Below are 26666 nucleotides of genomic sequence, written 5' to 3'. Positions count from 1 at the left end.
ATACTAGATATTGATAATAGTGAGAAATTTTTCTTATTATCATCTATAGTATATATCAAGACTCAATGAAAGTGCCCATATTAAGTATCTGTGAAACCAAGTAGCTAGGATGAAGTGATGCACTCCTTTCTCTAAGGATCAATATATCTCTGAGATTTGGCCAAGCTACCGACAAGAGTGCTTAGTGGGATATAAGAACAAGTAAAGATTCGGAGCCTACAAGTCAAGCAGTAGCCAGGTCCTTCACTGAACCTTCAAAGTCAAGCTACCCATATTTTTAACAAAAAGCAAAAGCAGAGAGAGAGAGAGAGAGAGAGAGAGAGAGAGAGAGAGAGAGAGAGAGAGAGAGAGAGAGAGAGAGAGAGAGAGAGAAAGACAGAGAGAGAGCGGGGGGGGGGGGGAGAAGCTGAAAAGGGCCAAACATATATTTCCACCTTTCCAGAAACACGCATCTGACTGGAGAAGGGACTTTTGAAGTACCGGATCTCCAGGGTGTACATGGTGGGCCGGACACAGTAGTTATCAGTAGTTCCATCACTATCACTCTGAAACTTTGTGGTAATACCATTTTCTGCATCAGTCGCACCTGATCTCAAGTACATCCATGAACTGCCTCTCTGGATGACTCAAGCTCAAGATCTTTCACGATTTGAAGAACTGCCTAGTACTAGTTATACCCAACCCTCTAAGTTGGTAAGTTGCATGCCATTCTATTGGTTTTGTTCCCGTTTTATTGTTAACACACTCCAGCCTTGTTTCAGTGTTAACTCTACGCATCTGTTTTTGGCATGTACATGAATTTTAAGTCTGTGTTCCCTCGTTTATAATATAGAAATAAGTTCTCTTCAGGGCTGTTCTTGGGATTAGCCATTATAAAATTGCTTTGGTGTTGCTTAGCAAGGTGAGTTATCCCACAGTGGGAATTTTTTGAGGTGATTTCTCTTTCCTTACACCCTTTGATCTTTTCTTGCCTTGTTCTCCTAAAGTTTAAAGTCCAAATACTTTCTTTCCCACCTCTAAAGAGGAGTCAATCACAGCATCCATTGGCAAAGTAGGGCAATTTGGCGACGGAACCATAAGTTAAGAGGATTGAGTCTCTGCCCGGAACGTATTGAGAAGCGGACCGGAAGTGGCTCGGCGGTTCTCTTCCTCCGCAGAGGGCATTGGCGATCGGGTGTTGTGAGTGCTGTCCCGTGGCTGCTTCGAGCGCGTGGTGCTTGCGTCGGGGACTCGCTGAAAGCTCGGCGGCGGCGCGCGGCAGGTGTCGCGAGCCAAGCCGTGGCCCGCAGCTCCATGCCGGGTTGGAGGCTGCTGGCTCAGACTGGCGCCCAGGTGCTGGGCTGTGGCGCCAGAGGCCTAGGTGCTGCCCCGGGCGTAGGGAGTAGGTGGGTACGGGCAAGAGAGAGGGTGGAGGGGTGCGCTACCCACACCACTGTGTCCTTGAACAGAGACCTGGCCCTGTGCAAAAGGTTTGTTAGAAGAGCAAGGGGTCATCTGTCCAGGGGTGTGACACAGGTTAAGGAAGCATCTTTTAATCTGAAGGCTCGAAGGGGCAGTGTTTTAATGTTGAAGAAATTAGCTACTAGCTGCGACTATTAGCAGCCGCAGTTAAATCTTCCAACCAGCGTGTACTGTACTACACGTGTTTGTGGTAAGTGTCGTATTAGGCATGTGTCAGTAGCCAGCCCCCCTGTGAGCAGACCACTATCATAACCGATTTTCAGATAAAACTAAAAGGAAATAGGTTGTCCAAAGTCATTGAGCTGAATAGTAGGAAATCCCTCTCGAATGTAAGCTGGAACTTCCTGACTATCGACCAAAGTAGACAGCACAAAGGTTTATTTAGGTTTTGGCCCACCCCATGCAAGAATTACACACACACTTGGTTCCTTGCCTCAAACCTGCTGAGATCTTTCTTGGTGCTTGGTCAGCTGGCCAGAGTTATTTATATATATATATATATATATATATAAATAATTTTTTTTTTTTGCATAGGCCATGTCATGACAGGGAGGAGGTATATATACTTAGAGAAGAAAATTCAGCTTGCCACCTTCATTACATATAAAACTGTCAAATACACATTCATTTGGGTTAATAGCCCCTCGTGTGTGTGTGTGTGTGTGTGTGTGTGTGTGTGTGTGTGTGTGTGTGTGTGTTTAGGTAGGATTGTTCATCATGGAGGAGAAACCTTCAAGCTAACCTTTCTTGATTAAAGTGGAAGTCCCCAGGTTATCATAAGAAATGTTAGGGAAAATATACAATCCACATCATTCCCTGAAACTTTTAGTACGTTATCTAACACTGTGGCCTCCCCTACATTAAATGAAAATAATGATTTGGTTTTGTTGTTATTTTCAGAAAAAACATCTGGTTCTTTGTTAGAAATCTCCACAGCAAGAGTAATACTTGGTGGGATGAGCATCTTTCGGAAGAAAATGTCTCATTTGTTAAGCAGCTGGTCCGTGATGAAAATAACGCCCAGTTATCCAGTAAACTGAACCCCCTGAAAGATGAACCGTGGCCTTTACATCCTTGGGAACCAGGTGCTTTGGTGGGAGTAGAGATATGAGCCCTTGATTACAGTGTGGCTGCATGCATGAAAATGGCGACTGCTTTATACATTTGACACCTTGGATTTTCATTTCTTGAGTGCCTGCTTATTTCCAAACTCCTCATCTGTTGCTAGTAAAAGACAGCCTCAGGAAGGGTGGTGGTGCACACTTTTAATCCCAGCGCTCAGGAGGCAGAGGCAGGCAGAACTCTTGAGTTCGAGGCCAGCCTCCAAAGCTACATAGAGAAATTCTGTCTCGAAAAACAAACGAAAAAAGGAAGGTGCTTTGTAGGTAAGAAGAAAATTGTTCTGGATATATGAGCTCCTTCCCTTCAGATGAATGTAAAATAAAAGGGGAAAGCCAGGAAGAAGAGGCTGGAAAAATCCACTGTAAAATGTCCTGTGTTAATACAGCTGTTTTCAGCTGGAATGCTTGTGTACTGATTTGGGCAAGCATAGTTCCACAACCAGTAAACTAAACCCATGTGTGACCAGACCAAGCAGGATGGGCCTGTTTCTGTTGAATGTGTGGTCTCTGAAGTTACTGAAACACTTAAATTGTTTAGAGACAGAAGTTCAAGTCTAGCCTGGCTTGAGCTCTCACTTTAATCAAGGGTGGCCTTAAACTCCTGATTTTTCTAGCCTCTACCTCTTGAATACTTGGTTATAGGCATATACCCTCAGACTTAGCATATGTATGTAGTTCATGAGATCAAATGCATGGCCATGTCCAATAAGGCAGGCACTCTGCCAACTGAGCTACATTCCCAGCCCCAACATAGAGTACATTTCAATAGGATATGCTGTAGCATCTGTATGGTGTAATACTATCTAGAACCTTAGAATTTGAGTAGATGATTTTTGATTGATAATACTGGACAGCATCTGAAACTAGGAAAGAGTAATGCTAGATTTATATGCTCTATATTAATACTATTAAAACTGAATGTTAGAATTATTTTACATTTGCTCATTTTATAAGCATTTATTAACCACCAGTATATTGTGCCTGATATAGTTGAAGGTACTTAACGTCTGTAAATCGTCCTACATGTATTATATTTATTGCCAGGTTCTTCCAGAGTTGGCCTTATCGCCCTCAAGCTGGGCATGATGCCTTTATGGTCCAAGGACGGGCAAAAGCACGTAGTCACATTACTTCAGGTAAGAAAACATAGAACATACAAGAACATCTGTGTGTGTGTGCCAAGGTCTGTGTACATAGTGTAATGATTGAAATGTGTATTCCATACAGAAAACTGCGTGGTAAAGGAAAACGAGATAGATAACAGTGAAGAACTTTGCCTCAGATGGTTCTGGGAAAGTGAAGTCTGGCCTAAGCCAGTCTTCCATAGTGGGATTAGGAGACCTGAAGCAGTGCCCTGGCGGGGAGGGGTTACATAGATCCTCACTCATCTGCCGCTTCATTCAGTGCATATCCCTTTCACATACAGCTCTTTCAGTCCCTGATGTAACTGTGATCTTGATGCTGACTGTCAGAGTGGATAATGAGTTAAGTAACTCTGAAATCCTAATTGTCCTAGGCTCTCATTATGGCTGGTGGATCACATTACAAGCTTAGGTTTTGTGGGTTTTGATTGTGTGTTTGTCTTTTCAGGTACAAGACTGCCATGTGTTAAAATACACTCCCAAGGAAAACTATAATGGAAAAACAGCAGCTCTAACTGTGGGTGGGAAAACCGTGTCACGCTTCTATGTAAGCATACCTTTCCATTCCTAAAGTAGGACATATTATTAGTTTCAGCTCTACATGCTTCTGAGTTTGAAGAGTGTTCTGTAGTCATAAACTGACTTCCCTGAGGTCTTTGTCTGGGGAGAGGGAGGCTAGCAGAGGCATCTGGACTCTTGAGAGACTCTTGGATTGTTCTCATGTCTCCTCCTCCATCTGCAAGCCTGTAAGCTCTCACTGAGTGTTTGTACATTTGTAAAGAATCTGAAGGTACCACCCACCTAATGGGCTTTTTGCAAGTACTAAATGAGATTCTCTAATGTGCCTGGACTGTCATGGATGCTCAGTAGATCTTGCCTTCACTTGTTTGATTTTGGCTTTTTACTTTGAAACAGGGTTTTTATGTATAGAAAAGTATTTATTATATGGTTTACCTTTTTTTCTTCTATGGAAAATCAATCCAACACTTAAAACCAAAAGTCCATTAAAAGTATTGTGTATTTTAAAAGGAACTTTCAGTGCTTTGGGGTGCATGTGAATGCACGTCATAGTGTTCTTTTAACAAAGCATTGTTTCCTAAGTAGAGTGTTAACAGAATTCTGTGTGTAACTTGTTAGTAAAATGCACCCAATTAATACCCTCTGTCAGTGTCACAGACTAGACCCTACAAATCTTGATGGCTGTCACTAGCAAGTGACTAGAACATAGCACTTATCTCCAAACAAATTATTTTCTCGTTGTTTATGAAATAAACATGGGCAGAGTCAGTTTGTAACCACACTATCTGTCACAAGTAGCAGATATTTCTTGTATGCTCTTGTGTGACTTTTCTTGCAGAAACACAAACATTCATCTACTCATCCCAAATAGGGAACCCACAACAGACCAAGAAACAAAACAAGGCCCAGCTTGGCGCCCCAGTGACTTTATTGGGTTACTTAGAGGCATATGAGTGAAGGGTTGCATGCAGGAGCACAGGCAGCTCAATCCAACCTAGACTGGGTAACAGCTCATTAAGTCTACAAGCCTGGATCTCCCTCCATAAAGTGTGGACAGCCCCAGGCTGAGAACATCTCCTGCAGGTAGCTGGGCTGACCAGTGCTATTCCAGGCAGTTGTCTGCTGCTTCTGTGGCCTTCAGGAAGGCTTTGTGAATCCTCATGAATACAGTTTGGCTTTGAAGAAACTGTAAGGTTTACTTCTGAGTCTCATGAGTGCCCCCTCTTCCTGGAAGGAATGTGTCTTTCAGAGGAAATTGCTACATAGCATGTATGTGCTTGTCACAATTAACTTCTTTTGAGTGCTTACTACATGGCAGTAACATCTTATGAAGTCTTTTGCATGCATTCATTACCACAAGTAATTATTTAATCTCTGGGATATAGGAGTGAAGTTACTGGTCACAACTGACTGACCCCTGGTAAAAACAGGGCTAACAAGGGTTCTGGCAGGAAGCTTACATGAGGCAGGTAGGGCTTGGCTAAAAAAGTCTGAGGGCGAATGAATCTATTCATATACATACCTTTTTTCTCAAAGAGTTCTTCCCTGAAGTTCTCTTTAAAAGTTTCTCTTCAAAAATTTTCTCTAAAAAATTTCCCTCTAGCCAGGCGTTGATGGAGTACACCTTTAATCCCACTTGGGAGGCAGAGGCAGGCGGATCTCTGAGTTTGAGGCCAGCCTGGTCTATAGAGTAAGTTCCAGGGCAGGCTCCAAAACAATACAGAGAAATCCTGTCTTGAAAAACAAAACAAAACAAAATCCCTCTAAAAGCTCTCTGTTAAATTTCTCTTTAGAAGTTCTCTTTAAAAATTCTCCTAGCTCCCACAAGGTTTCCAGTTTATATACCCACAGACACAATTAGCAATTCTCTAGCAATAGCAAGGATACCAGGCATGCATCTCTCTCAGAGCCTAGAAGGCAGATAGGGACTTGACCAAAAAAAAAAAAAAAAAAAAAAAAAAGCGAGGAGATATGACTTGTAAAATGTCTAAGCAAGCTTAAGTCTCAGAGGGATTGTCATTTGAAAAATGTGGGTAAACTTAAGAGGTAGGGAAAGGTGAAATGGAGTAAGAGGCTACATGAGACCTGGAGGCTTCAGCTCTTACCACTCACACCCCAATGAGAAGGAATTTCCTTTCTCTGGGGCCTTTTTGAGAATATAAAGCACCCAGTGTCCAGTGTGTATTCTGTTTGTCAAAATTATACAGCCAAATTCATAGCAACAGATATTCTGGAGTCTGTATTTCTTGTAGACTTTGCAAGGCAAGTTTCCTCCATCAGAAGTTAATTATGGTGGGTTGACACCTAGAATATTAATTGCTACTTCTGTAATAAATGATAAAGGCTCTCAGCACAGAGCAGACTCACAGCCTTGCATACTTATATGTTTCTTGATATTAACCCCTTGGGGCCCCTCAAGCTGGTAAGAGGGATGAATGAGGTAGCCATCCCATAAATCAGCATAAATCAAGCAACCACAATAATTAGAGATAGCCAATCCTCCTTGGAGAGAGCCAAGGCAGTTGGTTCATAGAGAGAAAACGAAAGAACATGGGTATTAAAAGAATACTTGTGGAAGGCATTTCTTTTATATATGTATGTATTATAAAAGATATACATACGTATATCTACTGACATTTTTATTTTCATTATCCATTTTGTAAATCCATGACCTTATGTTCTTGATGTCTGTTAACTAAGTAGCATATTGGGACAGTTTATTCTGCACCAAAAGATAGATTAATGGTGATCCTCAGACAGCAAATAACAGGATTGGAGAGATGGCTCCGTGGTTAAGACCACTAGCTGCTCTTGCAGGGCTCCCAGGTTGTTCCCAGCACTAGATGGCAATTGACAACCACCTGTGACTCCGATTCCATGACATCTGATGTGATGCCCTCTTCTGTCCTATGTAGGCACTAGGCATGCATGTATGTACACATACATACATGTAGGCAAAAACACATACAAAAAATGAAGTGGCATTGTTTTAATGAAAGAAGGTGATGGGGAACACAGAGGTGTAGCCTGAGTTCTGATCTTCCCCCACCCCACCCCCACCTCAGCATGCTCATAAAAGTAGGATTTGGAGATTTCTGAATTCTGTTTCAATTCTGAAATTCACATTATCCTCTGAATCTTTTAGTTCTCAAAGAAAATATACTTGGGAGCATAATTTCATATATTCTCTTTTACTTAATAAATACTACCAATATTTGCATAGTATTTACTAATACTTTTTTTCAGAAATGATAGCACTCCACTTTTGCACTCAAGGCTGCTGTCCTTCCTCCCCTCTCTGAAAACCTTTGGTCAGTGAGCTGCAGCACAATGGGGATTTGGACATTTGAGTGCTTTTTCTTACATTGTGGTAAAAACTGACCACTCAGCTATGTGAACTGCAGGAACGATTCACTTCTCAAAGGTCTGTTAAGGGAAGAGAAGGGCAATAGAGATGGGGGCAAAGGATAGGAGGTCAATGAAGAGGGAGATGATCAAAATATGTGTTGTGCGTATATCTAGTTGTCACAGTGAAACCCATTACCCTGTGCCATTAATCTGTACTAATAAGAAAAAGAAAAAGTTGCTTGCCAGTGTGGGAAGCCCTCAACATTTATGAGTGTTTGTGTTTAAAAAGAAGATTTTCCAAACTAAAAATGTCCTGGCTTGTTACATATTTTAGCCCTCATAGCCCTCAGGGAAGCTGCAAATAGACTGACTGTATAAAGGAGTCTTGTTATCTTTTGGTTTGCTTGTTTTGTTTTTTTTTTTTTTTTTTTTTTTTTTTTTTTTTTTACAAGACTGAATAGAAAATATTGAATAGTTTGGCAATCAAAATAAGTTGATTAAAATGGTTTTACTTATAATAGGTCTAGAATTTTTTTTTTTAATTTGCAAAGAGTTTCACCTTTAAGAAACTAGTTTGTTTTATTGTTGTATCTTATAAATAAAAATTGATGTGGTACATATTGTTTCCTGTACGAACATTAAGTGGCCATACAAGTTGATTAAATCAATTTATTTTGGGAGCAGAACAGTGCTTTCATTATAGGAAAGATAATTACTGAGAAATTCTGCAGAGGGTAGACCACCACTTCTGGACGGGGTTACCCACATGTGACAGTGCTGTCAGCCTCCAAATTGCCTTTTTGAATCATTTATTTGGAAGTTTAGGGGAGAAAGGAGGGGGCCAGCCAGACTGTTACAGTGCATATGGTTTCTGCTTGATTTGAGCATGTGGTTTTTTGTGACTAAGACCTAGTTTTCTTTTCTTCCTTAAAAAAAAAATATTTTATATTGATTCTTTCTGAACCCCACACCATACACTCAAATCCCACTTACCTTCCAGTCGCCCCACATCTGTTCTCCCTCCCCCCCCCACAACCTCCCAGGAAAGCTAAAAATGAATAAAAACTAAGATAAAAATAATAAGGAAAAAGAAAAGCACTTCACTTCTCCATCCTTAGACCTAGTTTTATAATATTGTGATTTTTAGTTGTTACAATCACTCAATTCTAGTGGAACTGAAGGGTAATTGACATGTGTATGTTATCTTAGTTCTTTTTATTCTTGAGTCTAGTGTTAATGTAGGCTGTGATGTTTATTTTGTACCAATTGTAAGAGATTTTTCTTGGTACACTACAAATTCAATATTAATAAAATAATATGCTTTATAAATCAGTTGAACTATGTAAATGTCAAAAACAAACTTGAAACCTTTTAAAGGAAATGCATCTGAATTTGGAACAGGAGGAAAATACTTTCAAGGAAGCAGACTTGTAAGGAGGCTTCAGTGTTTGCTCTTGTAGAAGTGAGTGTGAGTGAAGGTGAGAAAGGGGGCTGTGGTGTTTGCAGCCGGAAAGAAGGGAAAGAACAGAGAGGACCCTAGCTGCCCTTTGGAGGCAGCGGTAGCTTCTCAAGAGAACGGTGTTACCTGTACAGCCCATTAGAGCAGCAGTGTCCCTGTGTTTATTCTACAGTCCATTGAACTGCAGGTATAGATGATTAGGCAGTTTTTTTTTTTTTATCATGATGGACTTGGATAAAGAAATAATAATAATAGGCAGAGGGGTTGGCAGGTGACAAAAAGTGGTTCTATTTTAGACATTAATTCAGGAGGCTTGAGTAATTAAGAGGACCTGAGGCCAGTGCCAGATGTGCTTTCAGACCAGCAAGGCGTAAATATTCTGTCTGCCTGGCTGGATCCTAAGCAGTGAGGGTATAATGGGTTAGAGATAAAATTTCATCTCCCTTAAAGAGTGGGAATTAGATGCTGTTGGTTCAGTAGGGAAATAGAGTGTGATTTCATTTTTATTTTTCTGGGCTTTTAGAACTTCATTTGGGTCTCTACATTCAGGTTCAGATGTACTGATTAATGTGTTACTTACGTATGCTGCTTTTCCCTCTAGAAATCTGATTCTATATTGGAATTTTACCGAGAACTTGGATTGCCACCAAAACAGACAATTAAAATCTTTCATGTGACAGATAATGCTGTAATTAAGCCAGGTAATCTGAGGTCGGGAGAGGAGGGAGGTAAAAATACTCAAATATGTGATTTGTTTAATGTCAGCCCTTTCAATAAAGCTAAACAAAATACAATGTCCCAAACACTTTTAAATATAAAACCTATCTGATTTAATCACTAGGAACAAACAAGTCATTGTCTCTGGTAAGTGGGAAAGCTGTAGGATCCTCTTTGTTTTCCCTGAGAGGGAGGAACCCTTGTTTGCAAATGTAGAGTGTCAACATTTTTTATAAAAGCCTCTCCAAGTAAGTGTTCTAGCTTTAGAATGTGTTCATGATTTGCAGGCTAGGACTCTGCTAGAAATAGTACACTCCCCTGGAGAGTGAGAAAATGCAGCCTCAAAAGGAGAAAGGCCAAACATAGCCCCTAGGGTAAAGATTTATCCTATCTATGGAATGTCAAATTAAGTTTTGATATGTGATTATACTAATTCATGTGGTTACTAACGCATGATATTTTGGTGCATTTTGACCATCAAGAGAGCCCCTTAGTTTATGAAATTGAATTGCAACAAAAAGATAGTGAATTTTTTTTAATTAAAATTTTTAATTTTAAGGCAAAATAAATTGAATTACAAAAGTTATGGTAAGACCTACATTATCGGCTACTGGTCTGATTTACAATGGCTTATATTCCACTTTGAATATTAAGGATTTGTTTTGAAGCAAATTTAAGTATCCACTTTGATATTAACATGTCAAATTTGTCTAAGCCTTCTGTTTGTGTTTAGGATAGTTATAAAAGTCATGTCTGCATTAATTTTTGCTGTAGCTCAACCATATTATGTTTTTGTGAGTCAATAATGGTCAAAGAGTAGTTTGACTTGTCCCACCTGGCAAAGAAGAGGTCCCGTGATGTCCTTTTAATTTTTCCTTTTTAGATTAATATTTTTGATTGACAAATCATTTGTATTCATTTATAGAATACAATGTGATGTTTTGGCATTCATAGAGTGAAGTTCCTTTTTAAGGTTTTTACCTAGATCACTCTTACCTTAAAGAAACTGCCTAAATACCACTGGCCCCCACTCTTTGTACTAATTAAACAAACTGAAACTGGCTTTCAATTTCTTTCTCAGCCTCATTGGTCTCTCGATTTTTTTCATTTTTTAAAATTTAATTAGGCTCTTAATGGTATATTGTTGGTATATTGTTAAGTCTTAACCAAAATAACACATTTTTTAGGTCAGGGCTTTGACGTACACGTGTTTCTGTTATAGAATTTGGAGTATCTATAAGGGCAGGTTATATCTATTCCAAAGAACTAGGTTTTTTTATCCACACGTGCCTAAAACAGAAAAATAATATGGTATGACAGTTGCTGTCTGCATATCCCCATTGAACCAGTACCCAGCAAAGGAGAAGTTGAGTCCCAGGTGCGCATTTCCTAGTCCACTGGATGACCGCGGGACTCACTCATTTTGACCTGTCCCACATAAGCCCCATGAAGGTGCTAGCCAGTCAGTCACATGTGGTCTTGTGGCTCACTCTAGCACGTGCACCTTGATAACTGGAATTTGTTTGTGGATGGCTCCATTGTTTGGGTGTTTCTAATGTTTCTAATTGCCAAAGATATACAAGCATTTGAAAGCACAGCTGGGAGCTGAGTGGGGGAATGTCTGTGGATAAAGTCAGTTGTGTGCTGAAGGATAACATGGATTTCTCATTTTCTTTTTACAGGGACCCCTCTTTATGCTGCTCACTTTCGCCCTGGACAGTACGTGGATGTCACAGCCAAAACGTAGGTCCCCAGCACTTCTCCTTTGCTTTTCGTTTCTTCATATGCTAAAGAGCAGAGTGGGTGAAGGTACAGCCATTCGACTCAGTGAATGAAAACAAGTGCTTTCATCATTCTGGCTGTACAGTCACTGCCTTTTAGTTTTACAGTTGCACTGGATTAGTTTCATACAAAGGGTTTACATCAAATGAACTGAGAGATGTGTGCTTCCAGAAATGGGGCTCTGTGGAAGGTCACGAGAATTAAGTGCTTCCCCAGTTAGATCTGCTTTGGTCACGTGAATTCAACGCACCCCTGAGCAATGCTGATGGCTTCTCTTGTGACCACGCTGTAGTTTAGTTGGGGGTGCTCTTTCCAGTTACTGGGAGTGATACGATTTTATACTACTTATGAAAGTGGTTGTTGCGTTTAAGTGTCTCAGTGTAACTGTGAAACATGTTTGCAATTGCTTTATCAGAAACTAGAAGAAATTCCACACTTAGGTCTAGTTAGGAGCATGAAGCTTGACTCAGTATTAGATAGTGAGACTCTGCTGTGTGGCTACCATTCTAACAAAAGGGCTGCCTTTGATTCATTTAGTCTGGGCTACTGTTTCTGATTCTTTAGCCATTTCTGCCCATGGTGTAGTGTCTATGATTCTAGGAACTCTCACCGAGAGCCCTTTGACAGATAAATGTGTCCTAGACTCTGGGAGAGTACAGTTTGTTTGCATGTATTCTGTGTTGGTGATGACCAAACAGCAGCTTTTATCCAAAGGAACCTGATGAGTGTTGGCCTTAGTGGACTTAAAACAAAATCTGGTGATGTCAGGCTTAGTTTCCTTAACCAGATAGATTCATTTCCACACCATGACCACCTCATGTCCTACACAGGCCACCTCAAAAGCCGATAAATGCCTTTCCCCGTGTCCAGCTTTGTAGAAATGACATAGGTAGATTGGCAGTAAGAAGAATCTTTCAGATTCTAAACCAGTCCCTTTTGTTTTCCCCTAGTTAATGAAGCCAGTGAGATCACTGACTTGTCTCTCGTTGACAACTGTTTAGCTTTCCTAACCTTTGGTTTGGTTAGACAGTGAAGACTCTGGCTTATAACGCAGATTATTTTACTTTCAAGTTTATGAATGATTACAAGTCATAAGATTCCATGCACTTCTGTGAACTAAGTGCTGTGTGAATTCCATTACATAACTTGCAGGACATATGGGACAGTCTGAGAAGACATGCAGGGTCAAATGCCATGGTCAGCAGCTGTCTTGGGGTCAGACTTGTGATGAGCTTGGTGTGTAGAGTAGCTTTTCAAATGCCGTGCTCAGTGGAATCTTTCAGTTCATAGGCTACTGTTGAGTGTCTGGGGTTTTTTTTTTTTTTGGTTTTTTTTCCCCTTTTGGTGATTCCAGTCTCCTGGTATATGAGTAAAGGTGGAGAATGTTTCTTTTGTAAGGTCCTATTTCTAGAAAACATGATTTTAAATTATATGGCAGCCTCAAGTCTAGATAGCAAATAACTGCTGGAAGAACAGATGGAATTAAAGCAATGATAGTCAGCTCTGGAGGAAAGGCAGGCCCCTTGGAGGAGGTCTTTCTGCTGCATGGCTGCAGCTCAGCATGGGCTTCCTTTCTATGTGGGAAATAGGCTACCCCATGGAAGCTCACTGCATTCTGCTCTGTGTATCCTCGCCTAGACTGCCTTACCTGAGGTCAACTCTGTTAAGTGTTTCCAGGGTCTGTACCACTTCTAGCCAACTTGTTACTACATTCCTCTGCCTTTAAATGCTTTAAACTGATTGACTGTTCACATGCAACTTGATTGAACTTCCCAGTACAGGGATGGCTCCTTAGCTGGGTGATTGATTCATCCTCACTGCCCCCCCCCCCCACTTGCATTTTTTCCTTTTAAGTTCTTTAGTGCACTTCCCCCAGAGCTTGTCACTGGGAGGGCAGTTCCCCTGCCCTCAGTCTAAGGCCTTCAGAGCCCTTGCCTGTTGTTTTCCCCATTAACCATGACGGAGACTTGACCTTATGGGTACAGGCTCCATGTCCTCTCAGTTCCTTCTCCTGGGTCTGATGTGAGGGCAGACTTTCTACTCTTTCTTCCATTTCTAGTCTGTTCTGAGTAACTTACTTACTAGCTGTTCAGAACAGGAAGTTTATGGACATTAGTGAAGCAGTGAGTAACAGATTATAAAGAGATAACCTCTCACAAATAACCCTAAGTCAAGGTGGATGTTTTGAGATGAAGGCTGGAGTTTGGGAGGACGTGTTTCAGGGTCGTCTCTTGAGTTGCCCTTTAAATGTATTTTAGAGGTTATCTGTATACCTAATCACTTTCCTAACGTAAATCTACCAAGCAGAAAAAACCAAGGTCAGCAAGATAATAAGTAACAGGTGAACAAGGTCATAGCCTCAATCGCTCTGTGACAAAGGCAAGTTCCTGATCTCTTACTGCTTCATCTTTAACATGAGAGCTTCTAGCACAGTGGTTCTCAACCTCCTAACACTGCAACCCTTTAACACAGTTCCTCATGTTGCGGTGACCCTGACCATAAAGTTATTTTCATTGCTACTTCATAACTATTATTTTGCTGCTGTTATGGTATAATGTAAATACCTGTGTTTTCTGGTGGTCTTAGGCTGCTCCTGTGAAAGGACCATTTGATTGCCATAGGTTAAGAACCACTGTTGTAGCATTTGGCTCAAGCCTGGCCCTGAGTGTTGGCTCAGTAGTATTGGCTACCTGAATCACCATGTTGTCACTGCTTTTTGTTTAGGTTAAAAGGAAAGCTCCACCTCAGTAAGAAAGACTTGAAAAGTAAATAGAAAGCATTAAATCATTAAGAGTTTAATTCTGATATTGTCTAATACATCAGACATCTTTCCACATAATAGCTCTAAAACAGAGACATAGTCCACATGTAAAAGAATTTGCATTTCTGTACCCCCAATAAAAATTTATTCACAAAACCAGGTGGTCAGTGCAAGCTAACATGCCAATCTGTGGCTTAAACCATACTGAGAAGAGAATTAGAATCAGGATGCTCAGACTGCCTTTTCATGAGGCATTAGGGAGAAAGAGCATCTCAAAGATTAAGGAATCCACAAAATGAACATGGATGGCAGCAGGGTGGGGAGGTCATAGGCTTCTGAACACTGGCTGCACATGTGATATTAAGGAGACATTCACTCTTGTTTAACCATATTGTGGTTTTGTAGTTTAAAAGTGTCCTTGGCTTTCCATGCTGCAATATTTGTGATGCCGATGATGAGATTGTTTTTAAGTCCCCTGCTGGAATTGCAGAACAAGAGAAACAGATGAAACATGGCAGGCCTGGAGTCGGTAACTGTCAGTGAGTGATGGATGCCTCAGGTTCCGTGATAGTCTCTGTTCTTCAGTAGGTGCAACAATTTCATAATAAAAATTATTTTACAAAATAACTTTGGTGGTTTTGGATTAGATTAATCTCAGAGTGGTTTCCAGAAACTAATTGAAGAGAAAAATAGATTGTAGAAATGTGAATAGTGAGTTTGAGAAGAAAAGGAGAGAGATGTCACAGAAACCAGTGGCAAGGAAGAGACTTGGGGGTGAGACTATGAGGGTCCTTAGAGAACTGGGCACAGATGGTTCAGAGCATCAGAGTAGATACATAAGTCTCTCCTCGCCTCAGACGTACTCGTCCCAAGTATTAAAAACATGTAGAGAAATACCTGGTGGGTTGGTTTTCAAACTTTGTTGTCAATATTTGGGCATTTGTCTTGATATGGCCAGAGGATGAAATTCCCATAGTATTGACCTCTAGAGATAATAGGATGAGTTGGGAAACAGTAAATGATGCATTACCCTCTGGAAGGGCTTATGATTACTTGTATAGCCCTCTAAACCTTTTTTTTTTTTTTTTTTTTTTTTTTTTCTTCCCACAACAATAGCAATAGCAGAGATGGCGTGAGGCTCACGCTAGGCTGGACACTGGGCTAAGTAAGATGTTATCTCTGGCCAGTATGCAGCCCATATGGGAGGGCATGTACCAAGGGATGGGGGCAATGGTCTTCCAAATTAAATGTGACCTCTGAGCTGTTTCTTGCTTTTTAATGAATTTTTAAATAGCATAAATATCCTAAATAAATTCATTTTTGTTTTCCTTGTTTTCACATAAGCCTCACTAAACTGGGAATGTCTAAAATTGCATTCTTCCTGATTTGATTTATTTCTACAGCCATTAGTTAAGAATTACATTGGGGAGCTAGGTGGTGGTGGCACACACCTTTAATCCCAGCACTTCAGAGTCAAAATCAGGCAGATCTGTGAGTTTGAGGCCAGCCTGGCCAACAGAGGGAGGTCCAGGACCACCAGGGCTACACAGAGAAACTCTCTCTCAATCGATCAATCAATAAATAAAGGAGGGAGGGAGGGAGAGAGGGAGGGAGGGAGGGAGCCACATTGGGTAGCTAGGAAGAATGGTAGTCCATACCTGCATACCCAGCCCTGTTGGAGACAGAAGGATTGAATCGGTTCTGAGCCAGAATGAGTTACACAGTGAGCTCGAGGCTGGCCAGGGCTGCAGCATGAGACAATCAGGCAAAGCCCCACAGGGGGTCAAGGGTGAGGGAGATAGGCATCTGTGGTTACCATAAGTTTCTGTGAAGGTTTTCTTCTGTTACTTACAAAAGTATTATATTTGAAATACACCAGGGCGTGCTAAGTAAAGATTAGTTCATTCCTCACTTTTGTTTACTTTTGTTCTCAAGTTGGAGAAGCCAGAGACTCAATACCTGTGCCTCCCATGGATCAACAGGTGCACTCTATTCTCTGCATCCTGAATTAAGCCAATAATTGTGGTGTCACTTGTGTTTTTGCCTTTTGTTTAAAGGTTATTTACTGAAGAGGTTCCCATTGTACACAGTGGGACTCATGAAGTGTTCCAGACCAGACTGAAAAACAATCTGCAATTAGCTGACACATAATTAGCACTTGGAGGGTACCACTTTCATCTTGTAATCATTTACTCTAAAATGAGCTCAATTATCTTCTGTAATTTACCTGCTTTCGTTTTACTGGTGTGTGCACTCAAGCTGTCTTTTTAAGGCAGATCATCGGTTTGAGAACTCTGGAGGCAGTAGTGAATGTCTACAAAGGCAGCCGTGTGCCAGTGTGGTATTTTTAAAGCATGTTCCTTTGTGATGAGTATTGCTGGTGTCTCTCTTCTGCTGCTCTTAGGTGCTACTTGCTAAATGATAGAATATGTCCGAATTATTATTTACTTATTTTTCTTCATTTTTAAATTGCTAAGCTTTTAAGTTTTCAAGTATGTCCTAAAATTCACTATTAAGTGGAAGTATTAATAATATCTGAGGCATAATTTCATTATTTGATTCTCATAGCTTCTCTTTGGTGTTCATCTCTATAAAATTATGCAATGAGTTTTCCATTGAATGTATGTTACATTTCTGTTTTGGTTTTTTTGTTAGGACTATTTGTTTTTGTAGTTATTGAGGGAAGAGAGAATAGTATATGCAGTCCGGAAGTGGTGTAAGCTACCTTTAATTTATTCCTAAAGAAGTCTTGATGTGTGATTTGAGAGTGCATGCCTGTTGGGCTCTATTTACAACTTCTAATTGCTTTTTTTTTTCTTCTTTCCTTTTTTTTCCTAATTGTTTCTATGTTAAGTTTTTGATTTATCTAAAACTGTTATTCAAGGGGCTTTGGTAAATCCATCCTGTCTGATAATTCTTTGTTAATAAACATGTAGCAGAGTCCTTGTAGAAGCAGTGTGGTTTTCATGCTGTTCTGTAATTGGTCTGAGCAGTACATGTCTAATCACAGCTAGTTTTGTTGAAACTACACAATATTACATTAAAATATATTACTACTGTCTGGTAAAAGATGAAGAAAATCTGCACCTTAAGAGCATATAGATGATGTCTGTAGTAGACTTACAAGGCCCTCAGAACCTGCACAGTGTCATTTATAGGGTTTACTTGGCATTTAAAGGTGGACTTTAGTAGCCTTGTCATTAGCTTGTTTCTTTAGCTAATATACTTTGCAATAAAGTGTTTTCATTTAAAAATAATATTTAGGTTATTAAGAAACAGTCATTCTCAACTTTTGCTTTTCTATTAGCTTCCTATTCAACACAGATCAAGATCTATCGTGTCCTTTAAAATACTTGCCTGGCGTCTAGAGCAGTGGTTCTGAACCTGTGGGTCATGACCCCTTTGGGATAACATATCAGATATTTATTTACATTATAATTCATGACAGTAGCAATGAAATAATTTTATGGTTGGGGTCACCCCAATATGAGGAACTGTATTAAAGGGTCTCAGCTTTAGGAAGCCTGAGAACCTCTATGCTAAAGGCTCACCCTTGTAAGTGATAGAATCAGTCTATATATTTATTCAGTGCTCCAATCTGTGCCATCTGTTGGTCCCTGACTTGTTGCCCTCACATTTGCTTAAGCAAACATAACCTTAGTGTCTGTGGTCAGAAATTCAGCATACCTTGCCTTGCTGTATGTGGCTCAGAGCCTCTCACAAGGCTATAGTCACATTGAGCCCTAACTTGAGAAAAATTTCCTCCAAGCCCAATAGCATGGTTCTTGGCAGCAGCTGCTGGCTGGAACCACCCTTGCTACATTCTGCTCCATAGGAGTGCTTATATAGTGCTGGGTGCTTATTGCAGAACCCAGGAAGCCATAGAAGAGAGTACCAGAGGAGTCTCTTGTAACCAAACCTCAGACTGACAGCTCATCTCTTAGCATAGTTTTTCCATTAGACTGAATCAGTCCCAGGCTCCTGGGAAGAAGATTAAGTATAGCATGAATACTAGGAGATAGGGGTCTTTGGGGTCCATCCTGATGGCTGTCTGCTATGTGTGTTCCGAGACTGAAACTTCTCAGGCTTTGCTATCGTATGGCAAGATTATGAGGGCAAACCTTTCCTAGGTAAATTCCCTGTGCTTAGCTTGGTATTGTCTCATAGTCTTGACATAACATTTTATACAGAGTTAGACTCCACGGGGAGGTGCAAACCAAGACAGATGAAGGAACATTCATTTACAGTTCGGCTGGGATGGCCTTTTCTGGTTATTTAGATAAGAAGTCTTGTTAGAACTCCAAGGTGCTGTCAAGAAAGTACAATCAGAAATATCTTATACTCCACTCATTATGTAAATTCTAACTTTTTTTTTTTCCAGTATTGGTAAAGGTTTTCAGGGTGTCATGAAGAGATGGGGATTTAAAGGCCAACCTGCTTCTCATGGTCAAACGAAGACCCACAGGAGACCTGGAGCTATTTCAACTGGAGTGAGTTCAAGTATCGGTGCTCATTGGGGAGGTGGGAGGTGGGCAGGGTCTTACTCTGTAGCTCAGGCTGCCTAGAACTTGCTGTACTTGTCTTGCCTCTCAGCCTCTGGCGTTCCAAGAATGCGGGCATCAGCCACGTGCTCAACTTCTGCACACACTGCTCACTGTCAGCTCAGGCCAGATGACTTGAACCTGACTTCGCTGGTTCTAGACGTTATCACTCTTTCATAGGCTAGCCTCACCCATTTTTCTAGTATAAATACCCATGAAAAGCATTCTCTTCCTCTATGTCCTAGTGTCCTATCTAAAATACTATGGCAATTGCATGTTGCTGGGTCACACACCTGTTTTGTGAGATTGTCAAGAATAGTATTATAGTGGGGGTGGGGTGCATTGAGGTAAATGGAGAATAAGCAATGGTGGCATCAGAAATGAAGAAAATTGTTTTGCTAATTCAGTGTTTCTTACCCAGAGGTAGAGCAGAGGCTGCCTATGGAGCTTTGAATAACACCTTTGGAGCCTTAGTAAATGCCAAGTTCCTCTAATGGTTGGTAGTTGGTAACATTCTATTTCTTTCACAATAAGAAACAGACTATCATTCCTTTGGTACCAAGTTCTCACCTAACAGATTCCATTACCAAGACGCTGAATTTTTGTCATACTGTCTACCAAGAGCTGAGGAGAAATCTGTTCACAAGACTGCCAGGAAAAGGAATCAGAATCAGTGTTGGGAACACGATGAATAGCCACAACCTTGGTAAAACTACACATACGTGTCCATTGACACAGCCAAGCTTCTGTAATTTGTCCTGAGGGTGTTCTCCCCATGCACTGGAACAAATCAGTCCAGCAGTGCTATTTGTAATGAGCAAGGATGGAGACCCACACTTGAGTTGGGGTGGATAAAACTGTGGTATGTCTACTTAGAGAAAACAGTGCTGCTCCAGAAACAAAATGACTGAGACAATGGTGATTTGCTGCATGCAGATTAAGATGTAGGTGTGTTCTGTTTGTCCATGCCAGTAGAAGGGTCAGAAGATGAAATAAGATTTAGCAAGAGTGCTTCCCCCAAATGATGGGTGGAACAAGGTGGGAACGCTTGGGAGTGGTAGATAGTCTTTATGCTGTGTATGTTTTACTCCTGGAACTTTGCTAATGTTTGGCATATGCAAAAGAAAAACTTTAAGGGAGTAAATACATGAAATGTAATTAGAAAATGAGCTTCAGCGTCTTCAGATGAGGAACAGCCACACTGAAAAGGGAGGAAAACTAACTCAGCAGTTTAACATAGTGGCCTGGTAAGATACTGTGAGTCTACATTAAAAATGCATTCTTTGGGCTGGAGGTGGCTCAGCAGTTAGGAATGATTGCCGAGCAACCAAGAGGCCCAGAGTTCAGATTGAAGCATCCAGGTAATAAGCCAGGTATCCAGCAAATTCCTGTGACTCCAGTTCCAAGGGATCCAACACCACATGTATATAGGCATAACACCCACATACATGCATGCACATACACTCAGATACGCACACACTCAAAACACTACACAACTGTTAAATTCTTTTTGCACTGATACCAGCAACTGTGAGTTATAGAATTGAGCAGAAAATTAAATATACTGATGTTGGGAGCCAAGGCAAGTTTCTATACTATAGAAAGATGCTACCCTGTGAAAGGGAATTTAGAACGGGCCTTGAATCATGTTTTATCAGTATGCCTGTACAGTGTATGTCTGTGTCCATGTACACATGTCTGTCTATCATATTTTCCCCTTCTCTGCCTGCTGCAATGACCCACAAAGTGTTCCAGTGCAGTGAAGTACTCAGGGTGTAAGACTTGGTCTCCAAGCATTGTGCCCACAGAAAGAAACTCCTTTAGTAGTTGACTTCTTTAAAAATTCACAGCACTGGAATGACACAATGAGCTCAAAATGCCCTGAACAGGAAAACAAGGACAGGCCTCAACAATGATAGACACATGGAGGGGACACAAAAGCCAACTTAATGGGCTTCCCATTTGAGACAGTTTTGGCTTACGACTGAAAAGTCAGTGGAAAATTCATGGAATACAGAGACTGAGGCAAGAGAATCTATAGTTCAAAGACAGCCTGGGCTATATAGCCTTGTCTCAGAATCAAGCAATAACACCCCCCCCCAAGAGCAAAGGACTCATGGAATAAAGTTCCTGCTGATACAAATGAATTGCATGAGTAAGTATATAAGAAAATGGAACCTCCTTTCTGATAGTCTAAAGCTGGCTAATCCCAGGAGACAGTGATAACATATCACTGCTTGGTGACCATCATAGACGTGGGTACATCAGATGATGGGGGCTTGAGAGGAGCTAGATTTACATCTATTCTCAAAACAAATTGCAAGTTGGCTTAAGGAGAAAGTATTAACAGTAGAGGGGACTAATCTGTTTTTCCACATCCTTAACTAGGTGATCAAATAGGCACTGTTAGGCAGACCAGCATTATAAATACACCAGGGTCATGGATGTAGCCTAGTGGTTAAATGCTTGCCGTAGCATGAGCGATTCTATAAATTTAGTCCCCAAGACCACTCCTATAAAACCTGCCTGGAAATGCTCCTAGAAACATGCTTGGAGGTTTACCATCAGTGATCCTAAATCCAGTCAGGTCACAATGGGAATTAACCATCATATATGGTGAGCTGTCCTGATGTGCTCATAAGTCACTTGGGAGTTTTAGCTGCTGTGAGAGTGCCTGCCACACAAATCTGTTTGCTCACTAAGTCCAGTGAGTGGGTCCCTCACTTTATATGTGTTTGCTTTAGATGGGGGCCTAGTATCCCTTCTCAGAGCCAGCTAGGGCTAGGCAAACACTATTCTGTGATACAGATGATACGAGTCGAGAAAGTAAATTCACAGGGAGGAAGAAGCCCGTCAGGCAGTGGGGGTGTAGATGAAGCCCGCCAAGCCAATAACTAGGGTTAGGTGATAAGATCAGGAAAGCAGCCCATAGGCTTGTTTGTGTTGCCTTTGTTTCTTATTGCTATGTTTTTTAACTTTCTGTCAGTATTCGATCTGTTAGTTCTCTTGCTAATGAGTTTGTCTCCTGGCTGCTTCTTAGGCTGCATCTATTTCCTTTCTGGGAGTACTTACTACACTAATTGACACTGTCGGCCTGGGAGAGTGGGACCTAAATATGAGGCCTACTAAAGTCTCATGCAACAGCCAGCTTTATTCAGAGCATCAGACAATTTACACTCTGAGAGTTAAGAAGAGTGACCTAAGTAAGGTGTTCAACCACAAAGACAAGCCACCCACCACGTGGCAAAAACATGTTTTTCCATAGAGGCACATGAATGACAAAGCTGAAGTAAACTCACTCCTAGCTGCTCTGCCAGGGAGGAGCATGAAAACACATTCCAAGAACAATTCTGTGTTCAGAAGAAACAGGTCACAAGACTGTGGTTTTCTTGGAGTCTTCTCACAAGCACTCAGAATTCTCACACGACTCCATTCTTCAACCGTGTTCCAACATAGGAGTAAATGTGTACACATCATATTCATCTCTGTACTGATCTAGCTGAATAAAGGATTTGAAAGAGTAGAACTTAATTATTCTTGTTTCTGGTATCTACTGTGATTTAATCAACACTGTTCAAAAGCAAAAGCACTGAAAATGTGTCCTTTTTTCTTGTTCAGGATGTTGCCAGAGTCTGGCCTGGAACTAAAATGCCTGGGCAGATGGGAAATCAGAGCAGAACTGTGTATGGACTGAAAGTAAGTCTGTAAAGTACTGTAAGCATATATGCAAAGGCCTAGAGCATTTGTCTTGTAGACATGGGATTAGACTCTTTCCAAGGAGATGAAATTGAGTTGTACTGTAAGGGGCTGGATAATTATATTCCACATCTACACCATGAAATGTATAGTTGTTACAGAGAAAAAAAACAGTGATCTACTGTTTGAACTGGTATATTTTCACAAGATATTTCTGGGGGAAAAGGGTTCCAAGCATTGGATGTAATACTCTCCTTTATAAAGAGAACAGAAGCTCCCCAGGCATTATATTTCTGTATATTATGTAATCTCAGAGAAGTTGAAGGTTCTGTGATGAGCTGTCTTTAATTATACGTCAAATGTGTGAGTGAAGTAGGTGTAAGGGAAGGAGGGAACAATCCCTGCAGAGGGGGGGAAGAGCACTTCATTGTGGTGCATGCATTTTCAGGGGGGGGGGTTTCCTCCATGTTGAGATGTTTTCACAGGCAGTCTGCTTACCTGGCTTATTTTAAAGATTAGATTCAGTAAGTTATGAATTTCCAGTTGCTAGTTGTAAAAAACAGCAACCAGAACAGAACTGTATTTCCATGCCTTTCCATGGAGTTGAAGTAGTTGTCAACAGCCACCCTCCTAAGGTGAGGCACATTAATGATCTTACAAGTCACTAAATAGGACTCAAAGCTTTCTAGCCTTTGCTTCTCCTTCAGTTGCTTGTGTGGTCATGGCTTTGTAGAGTGCTTCCTCGGATTTTAGTAACATGTTTACTAGTTGCGGGAGCCTTCATCTCTCACAAATTGTTCACTTCGTGTTGTAGGTGTGGAGAGTGAACACCAAGCACAACGTTATCTACGTCAATGGCTCTGTACCCGGACATAAAAATTGCTTAGTGAAGGCATGTACAACTATTTAATTTCTACCGCTCGTTACTGTGGGTATATTTTCTAAATTCTTTTGGCCTGAATATGTAGCTTCTAAAGAAGTTTTTCTTCTGTTACATGTTCTCTGCCTCCGTTCCCTTGTAGTAGCACTTCAGTAAAAAGAAAAGATGTGCTGTAGCCACACACTAGAGCTGTGAATTCAAGAGCTTAGGGGAGAAAGGGCTTCAGGGGAAGAAAGGAGCCGGTGCCAACATGTCAGGATTCCTTCGTCTTCCAGAAATAGATGAGTTCTGTTTTCTTTGGGTAAAAGAACCGCAAGTACTGGGATGGGAATCGTGGTCCAGAAAGGTGACCAGGACCAGGGTCTCAGTGCCGGCCGCACTCTGCCACACCTGCTTCCCCAGACACCTCCTGTCCCTTTCAGAATTAAAGGGAAAAGAGTAAATATAACTACCATGTTGATCAGATAGATTGAAGTCGAGCCTGGGAGCTTCCAAAGACTTGTTTCTGTCCTCTAAAACCCACAAAGCAGACTCTGCCGAGCCGTGGTGATACTGGGTAGAGCAGACCGTGGTGATACAGAGTAGAGTCTGCCGTTTCTAAGTTCGCAAAGGTTTGTGATTGAATTGACCCCAGCTCCGTAGAACATTCATCATTTATTTCCAACAGAAGCAAACGGAAACCTCAGTTTTAACTGTTACATTATAGGTATTCACTTAGACTGTAAACATCATCAATACCGTTGTTATCGGAAATCCTCAGGTACAGTAGATACATAAAAGTGTAAATATAGGTGAGAAGTCACTAACTACTTGGACCCTTTGTAATAATTTTTATCAAGTTAGCACATAATTTTTTTATTGGGTGCTTTCCTAATTTAGCTTGAGTCTAAGATTGGTGAATGGAAAAAACTGAACATGATGATGGTTTCCTTCTGGGCAATGTCCTGATCATTTCTTGAAACAATTGCTATGAGGCCCATTAAAATAGAACTCTTTTTAGATACTCAGTTGTTCCTAGTGCTGTCATTTTGACTAAATTATTCATTTCTCATTGCTAAATGAATATGCCCTGTTTTACTGTGTACAAGTGTATTTCTCCCTCCCTGAATGAGGCTACAGACACTCTGAGAAACAAAACTAAAACAGCATGTGAGATCATATCAGTATCTCTGCTAAAGTGTACCAGCTATGAACCCACACATTTTAGGTCATAAAATGTTCTCAGGGAGACTGTAAACGCTTGTGGGTTTCTTTCTTTAGCTGTTATTCTCTCTTTAACATCTCAGTAAAAAGCTCCTTAAAGAAAGCTACTTTCTTTAATAAAAGTGATGTTTTCCTTTTTTGCTCTTAGAGTTAACACTAACAAAAATGAATTCCATGTTTTTAAGCCTCACCTCCAAAATTTGGTTCTAAGTATAGGAAACAAAGTAACAAAAACAGACAAAAAGTAGATAATAAAATGAGTAATTATTAGATAAAATGAATAATTATTAGGTATTAAGTTTGTATTTTGTATCAGGCCTTCATATTTAAAAAATAAATGTAGACGTAAAAGGTGATTTTAAAATATCCATCCTGTTAGGTAGTTAAATACATATTTACAGTAAGTTTAAAGTGTAATTGGTGGTTTTATTCTTGTGAGGTGGCTGATTCAATTGAGAAAATTGGTTAATGAATACAGAGAAAAGCAGCAGTGAACAATGTCTCATCTGTATGGAGTAGTTGGATTTCTGCTCAAACCACAGGACCAGATATTTTTTAGTGGTAACTTTAAATACTATAAAGGAATCATTTGTAAGTAAGAATTTGTCCTGTATTCCCTCAGGTCAAAGACTCTATACTGCCTGCATATAAGGATTATTGTAAAAACCTGCCATTCCCTACTTACTTTCCTGATGGAGACGAAGAAGAACTTGCAGAAGACTTGTATGATGAGAACATGTTGCAGCCCAGTGCACCTTCTGTTACTTTTGCGTGATGTCACTGGCATGGCAGAACTTTCTGTGCTCTGCGCAGTTGATGAACAGAGCAGTAGTAGAACCAGGAATGGTACCCTCTGCTTAGTCATCAATGGACATAAAAGCATCACTTCCTTCACTTAAATTTGATTAGCAAACTTACTACAGTAAATAAACCAGTCACATAGATTGGATTTGTTAAAACTGGCAGTCTGCAAAGAACAAAATGTTTGCCGTTTGTAGACATCATTCTTTAAACACATTTCCCTTTATATTAAGGGTTTTTAAAAAACATATAAACAACTTTTGTTTAAAAATTTATCTCTTAAAGTGTGGTTGTGAAACATAGAACCTGGGGGGAACCACATTGCTGCCTATTGGATCAAAGAAGTCATTTCTTTAAAAGTGTGGAGTTTAGAAACGTGAAGGGAGAAATTTTTTTTTTTTTTTTTTAATCTAAGTTACAGAAACATATGTTAAAATGAGGACTGGGTAGGCACATAATCCCAGCATGGCCCGCTTTCTGTGGGCAAACACACAGCCCCAGCATGGCCTGCTGTCTGTGGGCAAATCACTTCTTAGAACTCCTTGGCTTCTGATTTGAACCTGACATACCATTTCAGAGTTTTGTCTTGAAATTAGGGATTTTTTTTTTTTTTTGCCAAACTATATACCAATTAGCCATTCATAACAGCATTTGTGCTAAATATAAACAGTAAACTAGGGGTAGTACTGAGCCTTGAGTAATTCCATAAGCCTCAGGAGGACCAGCTGTTAACCAGAGTGACACACACCTTAACCCCTGCTCAGGCTTGAGCTGAGGGCCAGCTAGAACTATACAGCCAGACTGTCTGATAATAAAAGGAAGCCATCTGGTCAAGGATACCAGCTCCATTAGACTAAGGATGAGCCATCGCTTTTTAGACTTATAGGACCTTTAGCCTCCCTGCTAAGGCAGCCAAAGCTGAAATCTAATGTGGATCAACCTGTCTCCCTGGTGGCCCTGGCTTGAGAAATTGGATGATGCCAGTTGTCATAACCTGAACACTCTGAGGACATTTCTCACATGGGACAGGTAAAGGGATAGAACTTACATGTCAGTAGTGGTTGACTTTAAGGCCTTTAATCCTGAAGTGCACACAAGGGGTGGCATATGGGAATGACCTACACAGCTGTCCACGGGTCAGTTGGATAGGTTCTATGTCTCCGTACGTGATGGGAATACAGATGTTTTGTTTGGTTTGAGAAGTTTTATGATTTACAGTCTCACACAGACAAGCG

General features: G+C 40.6%; 1 protein-coding gene across 1 annotated transcript; it reads left to right on the top strand.

Annotated features, from left to right (window-relative positions):
* Positions 1-1137: 1137 nt before the first annotated feature.
* Positions 1138-25706, top strand: Mrpl3 (mitochondrial ribosomal protein L3). The gene is made up of 10 exons (XM_051205841.1): positions 1138-1385; positions 2362-2546; positions 3627-3718; positions 4173-4271; positions 9652-9751; positions 11450-11510; positions 18692-18800; positions 22470-22547; positions 23362-23439; positions 25253-25706. The coding sequence occupies exons 1-10, from the start codon at positions 1294-1296 to the stop codon at positions 25403-25405; spliced, it is 1047 nt and encodes a 348-aa protein (XP_051061798.1). The 5' UTR covers positions 1138-1293; the 3' UTR covers positions 25406-25706.
* The last annotated feature ends 960 nt before the right edge of the window (positions 25707-26666 follow it).

This window comes from Phodopus roborovskii, unplaced genomic scaffold, assembly GCF_943737965.1.
Source record: "Phodopus roborovskii unplaced genomic scaffold, PHOROB, whole genome shotgun sequence".
Lineage (NCBI taxonomy): Eukaryota > Metazoa > Chordata > Mammalia > Rodentia > Cricetidae > Phodopus > Phodopus roborovskii.
The sequence above is the reverse complement of the archived record's forward strand: the minus strand, read 5'-3'. Positions and strand labels throughout refer to the sequence as shown.

Coding starts and splice junctions, on each gene's coding strand:
- Mrpl3 (XM_051205841.1), top strand. CDS start 1,294: ATGCCGGGTTGGAGGCTGCTGGCTCAGACTGGCGCCCAGGTGCTGGGC. Junction 3,719..4,172: donor ACGTAGTCACATTACTTCAG/GTAAGAAAACAT, acceptor TTGTCTTTTCAG/GTACAAGACTGCCATGTGTT. Junction 9,752..11,449: donor TAATGCTGTAATTAAGCCAG/GTAATCTGAGGT, acceptor TTCTTTTTACAG/GGACCCCTCTTTATGCTGCT.